Below are 16,748 nucleotides of genomic sequence, written 5' to 3' on the forward strand. Positions count from 1 at the left end.
AAAGCAGCGAAACATAATGCCCCAAACCATCTATGGCAAACCCATAATAAAAGCCAAGTGTACTAATTGACATATCATGGGAGATTAGATTTGGCACACTACCTTCCCATTTAGGGAAAAAAGGCTCCTTTAGATTTATGGGAAACAATTATAGGGCATCTTACGGCCAATACCAGGTCTGAGTTGCATTGCTGGTATACAAATGTAATTAAAGCTTATAAGCAAACAGTTTGGATTCATGTCTGACACCAAACTTTTATTATTATAGCTCTTTTTATTCAACACAAAGAGCTATTACATGACAAGAAGCTGAAACTCAAACACACAATGATGAAACCTTCCATTGTAATGATGAAACCTTCCATTGTAATAAGACTTGGGCATCAAGAAGCAATGATCTTTGCGAAGTCAAGAGACTTCTTGCCTTCATGAGCCTTCCCAAAGAAATTTTTCATGTAATCTACAAACAAGAACTCTTTGTAATGTGTTCCTCCATCCCTCTCAACCACTTGTGGCAGCGGTCCTATCTTGGTTGTCGGACTTGGGATCACAAATAACGGTACGGACACCCTTGATTGTGTGCTACTTGTCCGAACCCGATGTTCTGCACTCCTGTATCTTCCATTGCTTAGTATCTGATTCAACCATCACACAAAAGCTAATGAGAGTTGATGATTTATATTCAACAATAACAAACACTTATATCAGTATTGATTTTTTCATCAATCCCTCAAAGTGTATATCTATGAAATTGTTAGATTGTTACTATGACTTGACATAAAATTGGAATAAAATTAAATTTATAACCTGACATAGTACTGACCTGTAAGGTGTCACCTATGTTGATAACAAGAGCGTCGGGGATAGGAGGGATTTCTATCCACTCTCCCTTGTGTCCAACATTGCTGTTTTCTTCTACTTTCACATATAGACCACCGATGCCATCTTGTAGCAATACAGTTATCGTGCCCATGTCAGAATGTCGGCCGACACCAACTGTTAATTCTGGATTTGGACAAGTCGGATAGAAGTTCATGTTGACCATCTTTGCTCCCATGTAAGCATCAACCATCGAGTCATCAAGTGTCACTCCGAGTTTCCCCATTAACACTTCTATTATCGATCTAACCATCTTGGTTGATGTCTTTAAGTACTCAAGTGCCGCTTCCCTGTACAATTTAGGTGCTTTGGTGATGAACATATAGTTACAAATTATAGGTTGAAATGGGTATTCTAAAAGTAACAAATTTACTACTTTATTTGGAAAAAAAGCAGGGAATTCACTACTATTCAAAGTGAGAAGTTTTTCATTTGACAAATCTTCACGAAATACTCAAAATGCATATGAAATAACAGGTAAAATGGCTTGATTAAAATTGGATTAGATTTTTCCAATTTTAAATTAGGGTGTTTTAGGTCATATTACATAATGAAATACAATTTTGAAGTAGTCATGTACCCAAATAAAGTATACTTTTTTTAAAAGTTACATAACTGATATTTTAAAATCAAAGGGGTATAAAGGTAAATGCACTACAAAAGATTTTACCCAAACAGTAAAATTTATGGGGACATGCAAATATTTCAAAATCATATGTAGTTAACTAATTTTTTTACTTGAACTTCACTTATCTATTTTTATTTATGCATTTTGGGTAATTCATTAAGATCTATCTAGTGAGGAATTCAACACTTTCAATAGTATTAAATTCATTGGTTTTGCAAAATAAACATGCAACGAATTCATAGCTTAGCAAAAGCAACAAATTCACTATTTTCACTAATGAAATATCTAAAATGAATATGTAATAATAGCGAAATAGACATCAAATAAAAAAATTACATCTAAATTTTAGAAAATATGAGTATGTCATTCTTCGTTCATCATTCGTTGTCAAAAATCGTCAGAACATTTCTTAATGACCATTGAAAAATTCAGGTAAGGTTAGAGAATTGAGACAAGATATTTTTAATTCTTGAAAACTTTTCTTTATGGGGGGGGGGGGGCGCATTAGAAATAAGAAAACCCTATTTTATTCATAATTTTGCCTTAAAAAATAAATAAAAAAAAAGAGTTAAAAGTTGATGGGTCAGCTATGTGTGTGTGTGTGGGGCGCGCATTAGAAATAAGAAAACCCTATTTTATTCATAATTTTGCCTTAAAAAATAAAAAAAATAAAAAAAATTAAAAGTTGATGGGCCAGTTATGTGTGTGTGTGTGTGTGTGTGTGGTCCAAAACTTACTTGCACTGCTCAGGCCAGTATCTAAGGGCATCATCATCATTGGTGTAGATCATACTAACATAGTCCTTCCACTCTAAAGCCTTCTCCTTCTCTGGCACAAAGCTTGTCCCATAATTTACAACATGACTTTGGCTAACTCCTTTAAGATAAACTGCCTTCCTCTCTGCATGTTGGTCAAAGAACTGGTACGCTGACTTCTTGAGCTCCTCCAACAATTCTATCCTCACACCATGGTTCACAACTTGGAAGAATCCAACAGTTTCAGATGCCTTTACAAGCATCTCTACCACTTGATCATGTTCAGGTCCATCAAGTTTTGATAGATCTATTGGTGGAAGTACATGTTTCTCCACGTGTAACTTGTTAATTCGTTCTTGTGGAGGTTGGATGTATCTATCAGGAACCTTTGATAGGCCAGAGTCAACCATGCCTTTTACACCATTGCCCCTTTTGATGATGAAATCCAACAATGCATCACAGTCGTCCAAATTCAGAGCCATAGTGGACAATATGTTTGTTTGATAGTAGTAATGTAATGGTGGGTTGGCCTTAATTTATACACTATGTCCACTGTCCTTTTGTTTTTTTTTCTTAAAGTGTAGGGAAGAATTTTTTGTTGTATAAAATATGGGTAAGCAAGCAAAATGCCTAATAACGATCCTGTACTTCTCGTTGTTACTTAACAAGTGTAAAGTTAGTCCATGTTAGGCTTGGACCTATAGGAAGCAGATCAAGGATCTGATTCTCAAATCAATGTAACTAGAATCGGATCCATCAAAGAATTTCTCATTAAATGGTTATGATTCTTGGTTTTGACTTTCGATGATTTTTGGTTCTCAATTGGTTCACATTCAAGAGACTCGATTGGTTCCAATAAATAATTATTTCGTGTTCTCATCGAATCATTCCTATTAAATAGTAAACGAACTATGGCAAGGAAAACGTCTTTGGTTGTTTCAACCAACACTGGAATATATTAAAAATATATATATGATGATATTTGGTGAAATTTAAGATTAAGTGATGATGATGGAAGAGGTTTGTTGAGATAGTGATAGTCAGTCTCACTCAACTGATCCTCATGAGAATGAGTAGTGGAGGAAATTAGGATTTGATCCAATGAGAATTGTATTTATCATGCAATAATAAATAAATAGATAAAATTGGTGAAATTTAACAGATTAAATGGGGTTCATAAGGATGCTATGTGACTGATGATCAATGAACTCTAAAATGGATACCATGGCCCCATAAGTAGGGCTGTCAACGGATGCTTATCGGTTTGGATATGGTAATATCTGAATTCGCATTTGAAAATTTTATTTGATATCCGAATTTGAATTTGAATCCGACAGATGTTCTAAAACTCTATCTGAATTTGAATCCGATTATCCTATCAGATATTGGATAATATTCAATTAGAACTCAAATAATTTGTACATTAAAAAAAAAAAAACATATTATATATTACACTATTTATATAATGAATAAATCAAATAAAATAATATATATTATATATTATATAGTATATAGTATATATTATATATTATTTCGAATCAAATATTATCGTATTCGAAATGTTAATATCCGAATCCGTATCCAATAATATATGATTTGAATATATAGAACTATCCGAATTCGAATCCGATGTTCGAAATTTTTAGATAATATCCGAATTTTCGACTATCCTTTGACACCCTTACCCATAAGGAGATAGTGATATGGATTCAAGCATATCAATTTCTTATTTCTTTTAATTATAGGTCGTTCTATTTGCACATACCTAAATTTCTCACTGTACCCACTTACTCGATATATCCACCTAAAAAACTATAATTCTCAATGCACACATCTAATTCATAAAATTTTAACTAGTTCTCATTACACCCACCCAAGTGGCTATCGAACACTAGTACTACTACTTCTTCTTCTTTGCATCTAGAAAGGTTTCAACAAGGGTAATAAGCTTTGATCGTACTTATTTTATTCTTAATACCTCTCCATTCAATCGAATCAAAGCAATTTATATTTTTCAAAGAAAATTATATGTAGAATTTTCTATTTGCATCTAGCATAACTCACAAAGACTTACTTAAGAAAGTTTTGTTCGGTCGGTACTTGTCGAATTTGATTTATGCACCTATTGAATCTGTTTGACAATATTCAGTAGGTACCAACCGAATTAACTAAAACAAGTTTGGTCTAAACCAACAAAATAAAATATGTCAAAAATCTTTGAGTTCTTCTATCTAAATCGTCGTTTTGAAAGGTTTAACAATGATTTTTCCATCTTACTTAGTGATTAAATACAAAAAATTAATAATAATAATAAATCAATCAATAAATCAAATAAGTAAGATAATTTGAAAAAAAAAATCTAATCTCCATCAATTCAACTTCTCATAAAATTCAAAAGGAGATGAATATGTAAAGAGAGAGAGAGAGAGGAAGAAGAAGAAGAAGAAAAAGGAAATGAATTTTTTACTCTTATGATATATGCAAAGAATACATATGAAAGGGTAAAATTATAAAATAATTTTTAATTTTTTTTTAAGAATGAAAATGGATTTTAATTTCTAAATATGGTATGGTCTTAGCATACACTCAATTTCACACATTAATTTTTTTATGACAAGGAAGTGTCCGGACGGTAGGTCCCATTAGGAGGGACAAGGCAACTTATCTCTTAAAGCACCATATTTCAAAAGGGTGCAAGTTAATCAGGTTTAAATTGAGAATCAAATTAAACTGTGAATTTGGGTTGGTTTGGTTCGAGAATTTTGGGTTGGTTTGATTCGGGTTAAATTAAGTAATGATTCGATTTTGGATTTAAAAAATGAAAAACTGGTGGAATCGATTTAGATCTCGGCTCAGGCTTGGTAAATAATCGAATTAAACCGAGAACCGAACCAACATATTATTTTAAAATAAAATATAAGTTTTTTTTTTTTCAAAACCCTAAAGAATATGGTGTCTTACTCTCTTTCCTTGTTTGATCTTTCCCTCCTGTACTCTCTCTCTCGTCTCTTGCAGTTGAGGTGCGGTTACGGGCTGCTTCTCAACTCCGGTGGCTGAGGTCATCCTTCCTTCCTTCCTCTCTCTCTCTCTCTCTCTCTCTCTCATATATAATTAATTGGAAAAAACAGTCCCAAGAAGTTATGTTTTGTGGTATTAAACTAATCCCCACAAAATTAGTTTCTAACCTTAAAAAATAGTATTGTTGCACCACAAAAAACAGTCCCAAATCTTAAGTTTTAGGCACCAAAATAATCCTTCCAATTTGATTTTTATGTGACCAAAACAATCTCACGAAGTCAGTTATTGGCCCCCTTAGAACAGTCTCACAAAATTAGTATTTGAATCCACAAACTGGTCCACATAAAACCAACCTTTTCCACACTAAAAAATCTGAGTTTTGCACCATTTTAACATCCCTAAAAATCTGTTTTTATAGATATATATCATCAATCCAAACTCCACTTTTTTTAGCACCAACACTAATCCCATATATTTGTTTTATTGTAACATAAAATCCCCTTTTTTGATATAACAAACAGTATAAAAGAAAAACCTGATTGGTTACCAACAAAGAAGCACCCAAAAATCAGATTGTTTTTTTGCATCATTAAAATAGTCCTTAAAAAAAATCTGAATTTAGTGTTAAAACAGGTCCAAAAATCTATTTTTGAATGTTTGCATTCAAAAATTCATTTTAAAATTTATTAAGAAAAATTTATTTTTTTCTTTAATTAATTGATGAAGTTTTTTAGCAACCCATGGAACCAAACCGAACTAAGGTCAAATTGGGTTGGTTCGGATCTAGACCAAACTGATTTCGCTCTAAACCAAATCAATCCGAACCAAGTTGCACCCCTAATATTTCATCCAAATCCATGGGTACCACCCCCCCAAGTAAGCCAAGCCAAGCTTACTTGGGATTTTTAATGTGTATACAAAAAAAAATAATGATTGAGAAATACACTGGAGATAAGTATATATACGATTGGGATACAGATAAATTTTAACCGTTTGATGTTCTTCTTACTTGGTTGGATCATATGCTATTTCTTAAATCATATTTCTTGTCAATGGAACTGACCCTTAATTAGTCCATTCTGAAACTTCTAATTCCATCAAAAGTGGTTTACAAAAAATAAATGGTCCAGAATTCTTCAACTTATAAACATGGGGTTATAAATTTCAGAATGAGTTGATTTTTGTCCATATAAGAAAAAACATGTTGTAGTAGATTTATGTGTATGTGGATCCCGACCCATATATATATATATATATATTATATATATATATATTATATATATATATATATATATATATATATTGGATGTTTTTTAAAAGTCCCATGTATTTTCAATTTCTAAAATTAAAACCTCCTTTAAATATCGGTCCAATACATGTACTCATTTACAACACTGGGTTTGAGTATACTTATGTTTATAATTGGAAATAAGACATGCAATCTAAGCATGTTCTCAACTAGGGACAATGACCACGAAGACCTATTTTTTGAAAACATGTATCAAAAAGTCATTTCGAAAAAATATGGACTCTTTAATACTCTTTTTGTCAAACATTAATTTAAAAAGGATTTTTGAAGTGAAAAATATCGTAACTACCTTTTCAACAATTTTTGAGGTTCAAGGAAATGTGTTTATTTGAGAATATTTTAGACACTCCAATGTTTTAAAATTAATTACAATTCCCTTGATTATGGTCATCTCTTACTAATCAATAAAAAAAGATATAAATGAAAATATAAAAAAAAAATTCTTGTTTTCCCTTTCCAAAAGTAATAATCTTTAACTCACTTAGATGATGATGATGACCACAACACATATGGTGATGGAGATGAGTATGGTCATCATCACCATCAAATTGATTTGATTTATGTATTTTAAATTTATTAAAATATATAAATAATTTTTAATAAGTAAAACATAATTTTAAAACTCGATTTGAATGTTCATCTAGTTGATTCAATCAAAAGTTAGCATGTCGACTTAAATGAGTCAAATAAAATTATATTGAATTTATAAATAACTTTTAATAAATAAAAATATTTATTTTTTTACTTTTTATAAAAATATTAATAACCAAATAAATTGGTGAAGTTTTTTATTTGAGTCAGTATATTTTTCGATCAAACCACTTTATAAAATTGTTAAAAGTGTATTTCAGGTATTTTTCTTAAAAGAACGTTCAAAAGTTATGCCCATCTCTTTTGAATCAGATAAGATATATCCCATTCCAGCATAATAGGAACAGTGTACATGACACATTTTGATAGGAATTTGAAACACATCAGCCTCTTACGCAAGCCATTTTCTATATGATACGTAGTCCAATGTGTTTAATCTCCAACAGAAATGTCCCATGCAGACAACGTGTGTTGCTATAGGAACAGGACACCATTCTGGATTGCTACTCTTCTCTTTAAGATCATAACAGATATCCATTGAAGAAAATGTTGGCATTGGTCTCTTATAACACACCACAGTATTATGAGCTTAAATGGGTCTGGAAGTAGAATGCTCCTTGCAAGAAAAACTGATCAAGAGGTGACTCCTAAACCAAACATGTAGGTGAGGGTTACATTGTTCTTATTAGTCATCACCTGTCTATAATACACATAGGAGTCATAGAACCATAGATCATCACTCTTTTTTTTTTAGAATTTTATTAAAAGGAAATATAATTTTAAGAAGTAGAAGATAGCAAAGACCCAGCTAAACTAATTAAAAATAAATAAATTATGAAATAATCTAAAGAAATTAAAAAACATGGTTGCAGCAATCATGGATTTGAAACAAGGAAAAGCATATATATAATTCATTATTTGTTTGTTTCATATGTAAACTACTTAACAAACCATACTCAAAATCAAATCAAATAACCTTTCACAGGACTTCGGGGTCAACACGGACCTGACCTGTTGTGACAATACACACCAAACTATTTAGTCTGTAAAACCCATTATGAAACCAGAACTACTAAGGTAGCAAGAAACTGTTAGATTCACGCACAAATTCCTCAACCTATCCTAGTCAGAACAAGATAAGCTTCCATTGGTGTGCAGAGACAAGGAGATTGGACATGATTAAAGGATCTTCAGCAGAAGAACATAACGTTTTCAAGATCAACATGCGCCTTGAAAAACCTATTATGATCATACAATGACAATGATGATGATGATGATGACGATGATGCTGGAGATAACGTAGAAAATGAAGATACCATCGAAGCTGGGGAATGTGAACCCATCAATGAATCATGGTAGAGCCGTCCCCTATATGCAAGGAGGTCTGCGTAGTACACCGGTGGAACCAATGAGACTGGTTTGGTACATCGAGCAAACGTGTAGCACATATTGTATATGAGCCTTTGCATTTCATCAGAGGTAAATCCATGCTCGTCATAGAGAACAGTGTAGTGAGTTGGCTTGCTCGTCCCGATGCCCCCATAGTGGCTACAAAGATAGAAATTGAAATCATTTAGGTCTACGATTGTCGTATCAACAACCGTTCCCGGGAAAACGTTCCCAGTGTAGGCCCCTTGGTTCCTGTCTTTGGGAAATAGACGGGTCTGGTGTCTTTTCCTTGCTACCACGAATGTGATGGTTGGGGAATATCCATCTGACTCAATTGCCTTTTTAAGGTCCATTAACTCGACATTAAGAGCCATATCAAACTGACTCTCACTAACCCCATCACGGAACACCACAATCTTCTCTGGCTTCACTTTGTTGACCCGTGCGTATGTCTTGATAAGCTCCATGCAGATTTCCCCAAAATTTTGAATACTTTCTTTACGATTCTCCTGCGGGCGGATTCTTCCAGCATACCGATTTGCAGCGGGCCAGTTCATAGTGGCTACAACGGCTGCAATTGATGGGCTCAATGTGTTCCGTGGGCCCGGATGATTGACATCAGCCCCGATAAACATAACATGGCCATCACCCCCGAGGCGGGGGAGCCGGTCGAAGAGCTCCACATTGCTGCCACCTAGCTTTGCATTGATCTTGAGACCAAGGTTGGCAAGATATTGGTCCTTGCATGCATTGGCATGGGAGACAAGACAGCATTGAGTCAACATTCCAATCTCGGTCTCACTTATCCGCTTGAGGTTGTTATAACCGTTATCCCTATTCGTCATCACACATATGAGAATCTGTAGGCGACCCCCGGCAATCCGTTCGGCACTTTGGTTAATTTTTTTTAGGAGATCATGGAGTCTATTGGTGTTTGAGAGAATATCCATACGAGACGACTCACAGAAAAGAGGAGGTTTCATGTGGATATTGAGTTTAACACACCGTGCCCTGAGCAGATCAATGAATCTCTTAGGGCCTAGTTTGAAACGGCTTGATGAAGTTAAATCAAGGACTGCCCACCGTTCGATTTGCTTCCCTTCCAACACGGATCTGTCTACGAGGTTCCATTGGCGATCGTCCTTATCAGGCATGTACTTGCTTGCCTTGCCGTTGACATCACCAAGTTTCAAATCGGGTGGTCTGATGACACGACCAGTCACTTGTGTCATCTCAGTGCTGACCGTGATATCAAAATTTTCGGCTATTTCTCCTCTGTTAAAAATGGATCAATAAAAAACCCAATTAGATAAACAAATATTTTGTTAAAAAAAAATGCACTTGTAGACTCTTGTGTATTAGATATAAACACTGAAAGTTTGAGTTTTACATACCCGCGAGGCCCATCCCTCGATCGAACAATGTTGCATATCAAGTCCATTCTTACCCATGGCTTAGCCAAACTGATTTCCTTCAAATACTTAGCTGATTCCTTGTCTAAGTTCTCCTTTGGGTACCTCTGCCCCTCAATCAACACACAAAACTCCATGGGTACGTAGTTCATCTTATTGTTCCTACTGAAATCCAAACAAGGAAGATGTTTGTATCTTATCTCCTCATACTTGTCCCTAAAATAATCCACAAGTCTCTCTTCCCTTGGTGGAGTCTTACCATCTGGATCTTCCGCCATGAACGTTAGATTATTTGAGGTGGCTTCTGTGAGTCCCACAATGGTGTATTTTTGCTTGGTTTTTCTGTGAGTCACCGTCACTCTCAATCCTCTCAAGGCCATCTCAATGCTCTCCTTTTCCCAATTCTCCAAACATTTTCCCTCATTAAACTTTATTCCCAAATGCTCGAAGAGGAATTGCAGTACTGGGACACTCTTTAGAAATGGTAGAACCGAGTAGTCCACACATTGGACTAAACCTTGAGATGTAAGCTTCAAGCTATGTTGAAACCCTCTCGAAGCGAAGATTCCATAGCCGAGATCATCATCATTATTGAATTTCCTGGAGTAAAAACTTCGACCAATTGAAATCTGATGTCTTGATGGGTTCTCTTTCATGACCAAATCCATCCCTTGTAAGATATCACGGGGGATCGATGGGAGGCTACCATTTAAGTAGGCCCCCAACTTGTAAAGATCTAGCTCATTTACTAGTTTGACCGTAAATAAGTATGTGCGAGAATTTGTACCCGTAACCCTGAATGTTCCAGTAGGCAGTTGTACTGCACTAAAAATGTTTTTCTCCTTATCATGGGCAATCTTGGACAAAGGAAACCGTGTTGGGTCATCAGAGAAAAATTTGTTCTTGATCATGGTCATATCGGACTTAGATATCTCAACAGTTCCACCATGTCTTGGTTGTACCTCAGGCTTAATGTCAATGTCATAGTGAAGTATGGTTCGTTTTGGGTTGAACTTGACAGGGAAATGGTTCACAAGAAGTTGGACTAATCGGATCGCGGATTGTCCCCCATGGTCTGGCCTTTTCATTGGCATAATTCCACTAGTTTCAGGCAGTGGTTCAGAAATCCCAATTGATTGCATCTTTGAGGTTAGAGGATCTGCCACACAAAAAAAAGAGTAATGTTTGTAATTTCCCTCTGTCAGTAAAAGCCAAATCTATTAATAAGAAGTCTAACATTCATGAAGTGACTCATGATAATACATAATGAATCTTGTAAGCATCAACTATCAGAAATATATATCTGTCAATTATCAGAAATATTAGGGGCTTTCTTGCCATCTCTAAAAAGATTCGCCTAATATTAACATTAGAGTGGAGAGGATAATTTTGACCCTCAAATGGTCATGAAGAACAACCCCTAATGCAAAATAATACCTAGGCAAAACACAGTAAATCAGTTGTTCTATTTACCTGGTTTAATTAGCCAAAAAAGGGGGAAAAAATCTGTTTACCTTGTCCAAAGAATGTAGCAATGGATGTGGTCGACTCTCAAGATTCAACAATCAGACTAGTATCCAACCAATCATGCACTCAAATTTGATGGGTGGACAACAAATTTTTGAATTGAATTGAAAAAAACAATTTTTTTTTGCTGATTTTCATAAGAGAAGTGAAGAACAAATATGGAATGTGTGTAATTGAACGGAATATGGCATCTATCTTTATAGATGTTAACGGAGGCCACATTCCAACTAACATGACCATTAGACATCAAGCCTAACAAATGACTCTGACTACCTATTAGTTCCAATTTTATCAGATGTCTCCGAAGAGACTAACTACCTATTAGTTATCAAGAGATATGATTGTTGGGCATTTGGTTGATTCGAAAACGAATCCAACAAATCTCTCTTTCAGTAATAAGTAATAACTGAAAAATTCTAAGAAAAAACAAGAGAAATAGAATACAATAATAATTGAAAATGGGAACATTTGAATCAAACAAAGTAACTACAAATTATAATAACCGCTCACATGATTTTAATTTAAAAAAAAAAAAAAAGAATTATCCAGAGTGTTTTTAGACGCTAAGGCGTGAGGCAAGGCGCTCAGCTGGTCAATGCCTCGAGGTGTAAGTCTCTAGGCGTAAATTGTAAGCCTCACATGCATGATATTTTTAAATAAATAATATAATATTAAAAACTCAAAATTTGTACAGCCATTGCATATTTATAAATTTCAAATCCATACAATAGAATTTCAAGTTTTAATTCATAGCAATAAATAATAATATAAAATGGGATTACTTTATATTTTAGCACATTTCGGTTGTATGCCTATCTTGGATGAATGCTCCAAAGTGTTTTTTTTTTTTTTGTTCTATCAACATTCATAAGGAATGACCTCACCCACACATTCATATTGGTAAATCCATCAAGTGTGTACTATGACTAAACACACCACCCTAAGAGAGGATTATGGATTTATTAAGAGTTTCCGGTCATCTTCTCATTATCAAAGTAAGCACTTAAAGCACTTAAACTTTAATACATCATATAAAGGATATGATATTTAATTCCTAGTACTTTAAGAAAATAACTCAATGACTTAATTTTTATCCATTAAATCTATAAGACCATTGGTGGTTATATATTCACTCTAGGTGGGGAGTAATCACTTAAAAGTAATCCAAGAAGACTTGCATGGCTCAATCTACTATGCAGTCCATGATCAGAAGTTGAATGGCTGAAAAATTAGCTGATGGGCATTCCATATTGGGAAAATCCTATACCACCAATCTCTATTCATAGCAGCAATCAAGCTATTATATCTCAGGCTAAGAATCACTCTAATAATAGGCAGAGTAGAGACATATACGTCTAAGAAGTAAAGTTGTTAGAAAAATTTTGATGGATGAGACAATAGCCTTAATTTTGTGAAAACAGATAAGAACTTGATTTATACTTCGACCAATCCACTACCTAAAGAGTTAATGTAGAGCACATCAAAGGAAATGGGACTTTTTACCTAAAAGAAATAAATAGCTTGTGATGGAGATTCTACCTATTTGAATGGTGATCCTATAAAGTAGGTTTAATGGGTAAAAATAAATCAGTAAACTATTTTCTTAAAATAGTATGAGCCAAATACCCATGGCCCTTTTTATGATGTAGTAATGTACTTACTTTAACAATGAGAAGGTAAACAAAAGTTCTTAATAAATTCATAGCCCTCTTTTAAGGTGATGTAACACTTGATGGATTTACCTATATGAATGTGGGGGTGAACTCAGGGAAAAACATTCTTGGAGAATTCATTCAAGATAGGCATACAGCCGAAATGTGCCAACCCATGAGAACTCAATCAACTTTGATTGAAAAGGTCTATTTAATTTGTGTAATTGGACTACATTAAAAGAAATTGGTTTAAATAACACAATTATATCATATTCTTGTAGGACCTACATCTTCTATACTAAGTATTGTTTCAAGTCGAAATTTAATTTTTTTTTGGATAATTCTTTATTTTTAAACTAACTTTAAATCATATGGTGGATCTTTGTAAATTGTAGTAATATAATTTGATTTAAAGGTTGATATAGTTTCAGTTATTCTAGGTATAGAAAGAATTGTTAGGTTCTATTTTTCTTGATTTTATTGAGATTGAATATAAATATCTTGCTTATATTATCATGATCATGCATCAATAATAAGAAAGAAAATCCTGATTAATTAAATCCCCACAAGAAACACATAACCAATATATCAAATAAGATATCTTCCCATAAACAATAAATCAAACTTAAGAAGAAAATAAATTTCATGCTTTAACACATTCATCAACAGCCATAAAACTAAATTTCATAAAAATAAAAATAAATAAAAACATAAAAACTTCAATACTTACCAACAATTGGATCCGAACTCTGCGTCCCAATCGGAACAAATTTCATAATCGGCCCTCCTCGACCACGACCTCGGCTCGAACCTCCGTCACTAGAACTTCCTCCTTCATTTCCCCTACCTGTCTTCCCGTATCCGGAAAATTGGCCCTGATTCACATTTGGTGGATCTCCACCTCTCCCGGTCCCGGTCCCGCTCCCGCTCCGGTTTCCAGAATATTGATCTTGATTCGAATAGGTTTGATCTCCACCTCTTCCTCTCCCGCTGCCGCTCCATTGACCTTGATTCGAATAGGTTTGATCTCCACCTCTTCCTCTTCCTCTCCCGCTCCAATGACCAGAAGATTGATCTTGATTTGAATAAGATCGATCTACATCTCTCCCGCTCCCGCTCCATTGTCCTGAAAATTGATCTTGATTCCTATTTTGTTGATTCGAAGCTCTCCCGCTCCCGCTCCCGCCACCCCTTCCACCTCCGTTCCCGCCTCCGCTCCCAACTCCTCTGTTAGTCGATCTTCCTCTCCCTCTCCCACCACCGTTCCCACCTCCTCCATAGTTTGATCTTCCTCTCCCAAATCCCTCCATTGCAGGTTTTTCTCACAAATGTGTGATCGTGTGTGTGTGTGTAGTTGGAAATTTAGAACAAACAAAGAGTTTAAGTAGAGAACATAACTTTGAAAGAATACTTAGGAAGAAAGAAAATTTAAAAAAGAAAAAAAGAAAAAAGAAGTAACTTTTGTTGTAAAATAACGAAAATGACCTTAGACACTTGACTTAATAACAAAGCTTTCTACTAATTGTGGTATAAGTTTTCCGAATGTGACGAGGAGGTTTCCTTTCTTTTTCTTTTTCTTTTTTTTTTTTATAAAAAAAAAAAATGCTTAGTCAAAATCGACGCGTTTGTGTCTGTTTAGGTAGATAGTGTGGAGAATATGGAAAAGAAGAGACGGAGAAAAAGATGGGTCTTGACTAAAACTTCTATGTCATTTCCATCTTATTGTCTAAAAATTAAATAGTTGTTTTGAAGGTCCCACCACTCCTCACTGGTCCTCCTCTACTACGACTCACTTTTCAACTTTATATTATTATTAAAAAAGAATGTTGGTGATCATCTTGATTAGATTATCTTGCATGGTTTGATGTGGCAGTCTTACAAGAAAATGTACTTAGTGGTCTATTAAAATCTTAGATTTAAATTTTGTATTAAATGATTTTTAAATTATTTATTAGTACTACTAGGAATGGTCAAATTCTTGGGAAAATGACTCAAAAGATTTGTTTGTTAGAAATATGTAACAAAAAAGTAAGGGTACAAGTTGGTTTGGTTTGAGGCCAAATCAAATACAAAATGAGCTAAGGTCGATTTGGTTCTATTCAATTCTATGGGTTGTCAATATCTTAAAAACCTAATTGATTCAACATATTTTTAATATAAATAAATAAATATGAACATAAAATTTAATATAATGAGTCATTAATCTATTCATCAATAATATAAAATAAAAATAAAAAATTCATTAATGTATCTATTAAGAAAAAAGTCACTAATTTTTCCATCAATTAGAGAAAGACATTAATCCATCCATCCATCCATTCAAAAAAATTTTCATTAATCTATTCATAAAAAATAAAAAATCAATTTATCCATAAAAAATAAGTATAGTTTATTAAATTGATTAATAATATTTATTTATAATTTTATTAATATAAGGATTTGGTTCGGTTCTATACAAGGCATGAACCAAGAACTGAACCAACTTGATTGGTTCTCTGCTTTGTTAACTTTGAATCGAATCAAAGTTCATTATAAACCGAACCAAACTAATCCAAAGCTCTCAATTTGGTTCGGTTCTCGATTTGAGCCAGACCAAATTGTTCCCCTACTAAAAAATAATCTCTCAAATATATATACATATATAAGGTGGTTTTTGGAGGCTCTAAAGAGAGCTAAATATTATGCCAACATTTTTTCAATGTATGGATTAGAAATTATTGGAATGGGATGATTTTTTGTCAAGGTGATCTCCTCATCATAAAGATCATCTTCACAAAAAAATCAGCGGATTGTGCATGGTCCATCAGGCTTTGCCTGACCCATACATCAACTATATTCAACAATACTAATTCCCAGACATCACGCACCATCCCTTTCTCGAATATTACGGACTCTTAAGGACACCTTAAAGCATTATTTCATGTAATGCCTAAAATATCCTTTCACCAACATCTTTAAAGGTTAGGAAACCGTGCATTGATTTGGTATTTCACATTTTAGTAAATGTTTGAGACTCCCATATATTTCAAAATCGACGACAAATCCCTCAACCTTGGTCTTTTATTATAGATTAATGAAAAATGATCTAAATCATAATATAAAATAATAATAAAAAACCCTTTAATTTTTCTTCTAAAATCTATTCATCTTACCTTTTTATGATGCAATATTGATGATGATGAACATCATCTAATTGATTTTGAGTGAAGACAATGCATGGTCTAAAATAAAATTATATTAGTCTTATGGAAATTGAAAATTACTTTTTAATATTTAAAATAAATAAAAATATATTTCTTGTTCTCCACAAAAAATATTATATATAACCAAATAACTAAATCAAGTTTTTGGTCTTACTCAATGCCCATTCGAGTTGACTAGACAAATAGTTTCATTGAGTTTGGGTTCAAGTCAACACAAAATTTAATTGAGTCGACTCGACCAACCAAGTTCCATACATTGCTCAACTCGATTGGATTTTGCAATGACATGGCCCCAACATCGGTGTAACCAACATTTTGAGTCAACTTGAAAATGCAGCGAGTTAGTTAAGAAACTTCATCGAGTTATTTGTTTTATAAACAATTT

At 33.7% G+C, this 16,748-nt stretch overlaps 2 protein-coding genes across 2 annotated transcripts; both read right to left on the reverse strand.

The window, feature by feature from the left end:
• Nucleotides 1-98: 98 nt before the first annotated feature.
• LOC147388151 (2-oxoglutarate (2OG) and Fe(II)-dependent oxygenase superfamily protein) lies at nucleotides 99-2,744 on the reverse strand. Its single transcript, XM_086421114.1, has 3 exons — nucleotides 2,245-2,744; nucleotides 824-1,169; nucleotides 99-635 (listed from the first exon to the last, which is right to left on the reverse strand). The coding sequence occupies exons 1-3, from the start codon at nucleotides 2,742-2,744 to the stop codon at nucleotides 384-386; spliced, it is 1,098 nt and encodes a 365-aa protein (XP_086277240.1). The 3' UTR covers nucleotides 99-383.
• Nucleotides 2,745-8,062: 5,318 nt separating this feature from the next.
• On the reverse strand, nucleotides 8,063-14,517 carry LOC147388152 (protein argonaute 2-like). Its single transcript, XM_086420802.1, has 3 exons — nucleotides 13,891-14,517; nucleotides 9,964-11,140; nucleotides 8,063-9,844 (listed from the first exon to the last, which is right to left on the reverse strand). Exons 1-3 carry the CDS (start codon nucleotides 14,468-14,470, stop codon nucleotides 8,371-8,373), a joined length of 3,231 nt encoding a protein of 1,076 aa, XP_086276928.1. The 5' UTR covers nucleotides 14,471-14,517; the 3' UTR covers nucleotides 8,063-8,370.
• Between the last annotated feature and the right edge of the window lie 2,231 nt (nucleotides 14,518-16,748).

This window comes from Akebia trifoliata, chromosome 13 (assembly GCF_017979445.1).
Source record: "Akebia trifoliata isolate Shusen 1 chromosome 13, ASM1797944v1, whole genome shotgun sequence".
Taxonomy (NCBI): Eukaryota; Viridiplantae; Streptophyta; class Magnoliopsida; order Ranunculales; family Lardizabalaceae; genus Akebia; species Akebia trifoliata.

What these genes read in the sequence shown, in the direction of transcription:
- LOC147388151 (XM_086421114.1), bottom strand. Translation starts at nt 2,744, where the DNA reads ATGGCTCTGAATTTGGACGACTGTGATGCATTGTTGGATTTCATCATC. An exon ending in TACTGGCCTGAGCAGTGCAA is followed by an intron (nt 1,170 to 2,244) that starts GTAAGTTTTGGA and finishes TAAATTGTACAG; the next exon opens with GGAAGCGGCACTTGAGTACT. An exon ending in ACATAGGTGACACCTTACAG is followed by an intron (nt 636 to 823) that starts GTCAGTACTATG and finishes TGGTTGAATCAG; the next exon opens with ATACTAAGCAATGGAAGATA.
- LOC147388152 (XM_086420802.1), bottom strand. Translation starts at nt 14,470, where the DNA reads ATGGAGGGATTTGGGAGAGGAAGATCAAACTATGGAGGAGGTGGGAAC. An exon ending in GAGTTCGGATCCAATTGTTG is followed by an intron (nt 11,141 to 13,890) that starts GTAAGTATTGAA and finishes TTTGTGTGGCAG; the next exon opens with ATCCTCTAACCTCAAAGATG. An exon ending in TCGAGGGATGGGCCTCGCGG is followed by an intron (nt 9,845 to 9,963) that starts GTATGTAAAACT and finishes CATTTTTAACAG; the next exon opens with AGGAGAAATAGCCGAAAATT.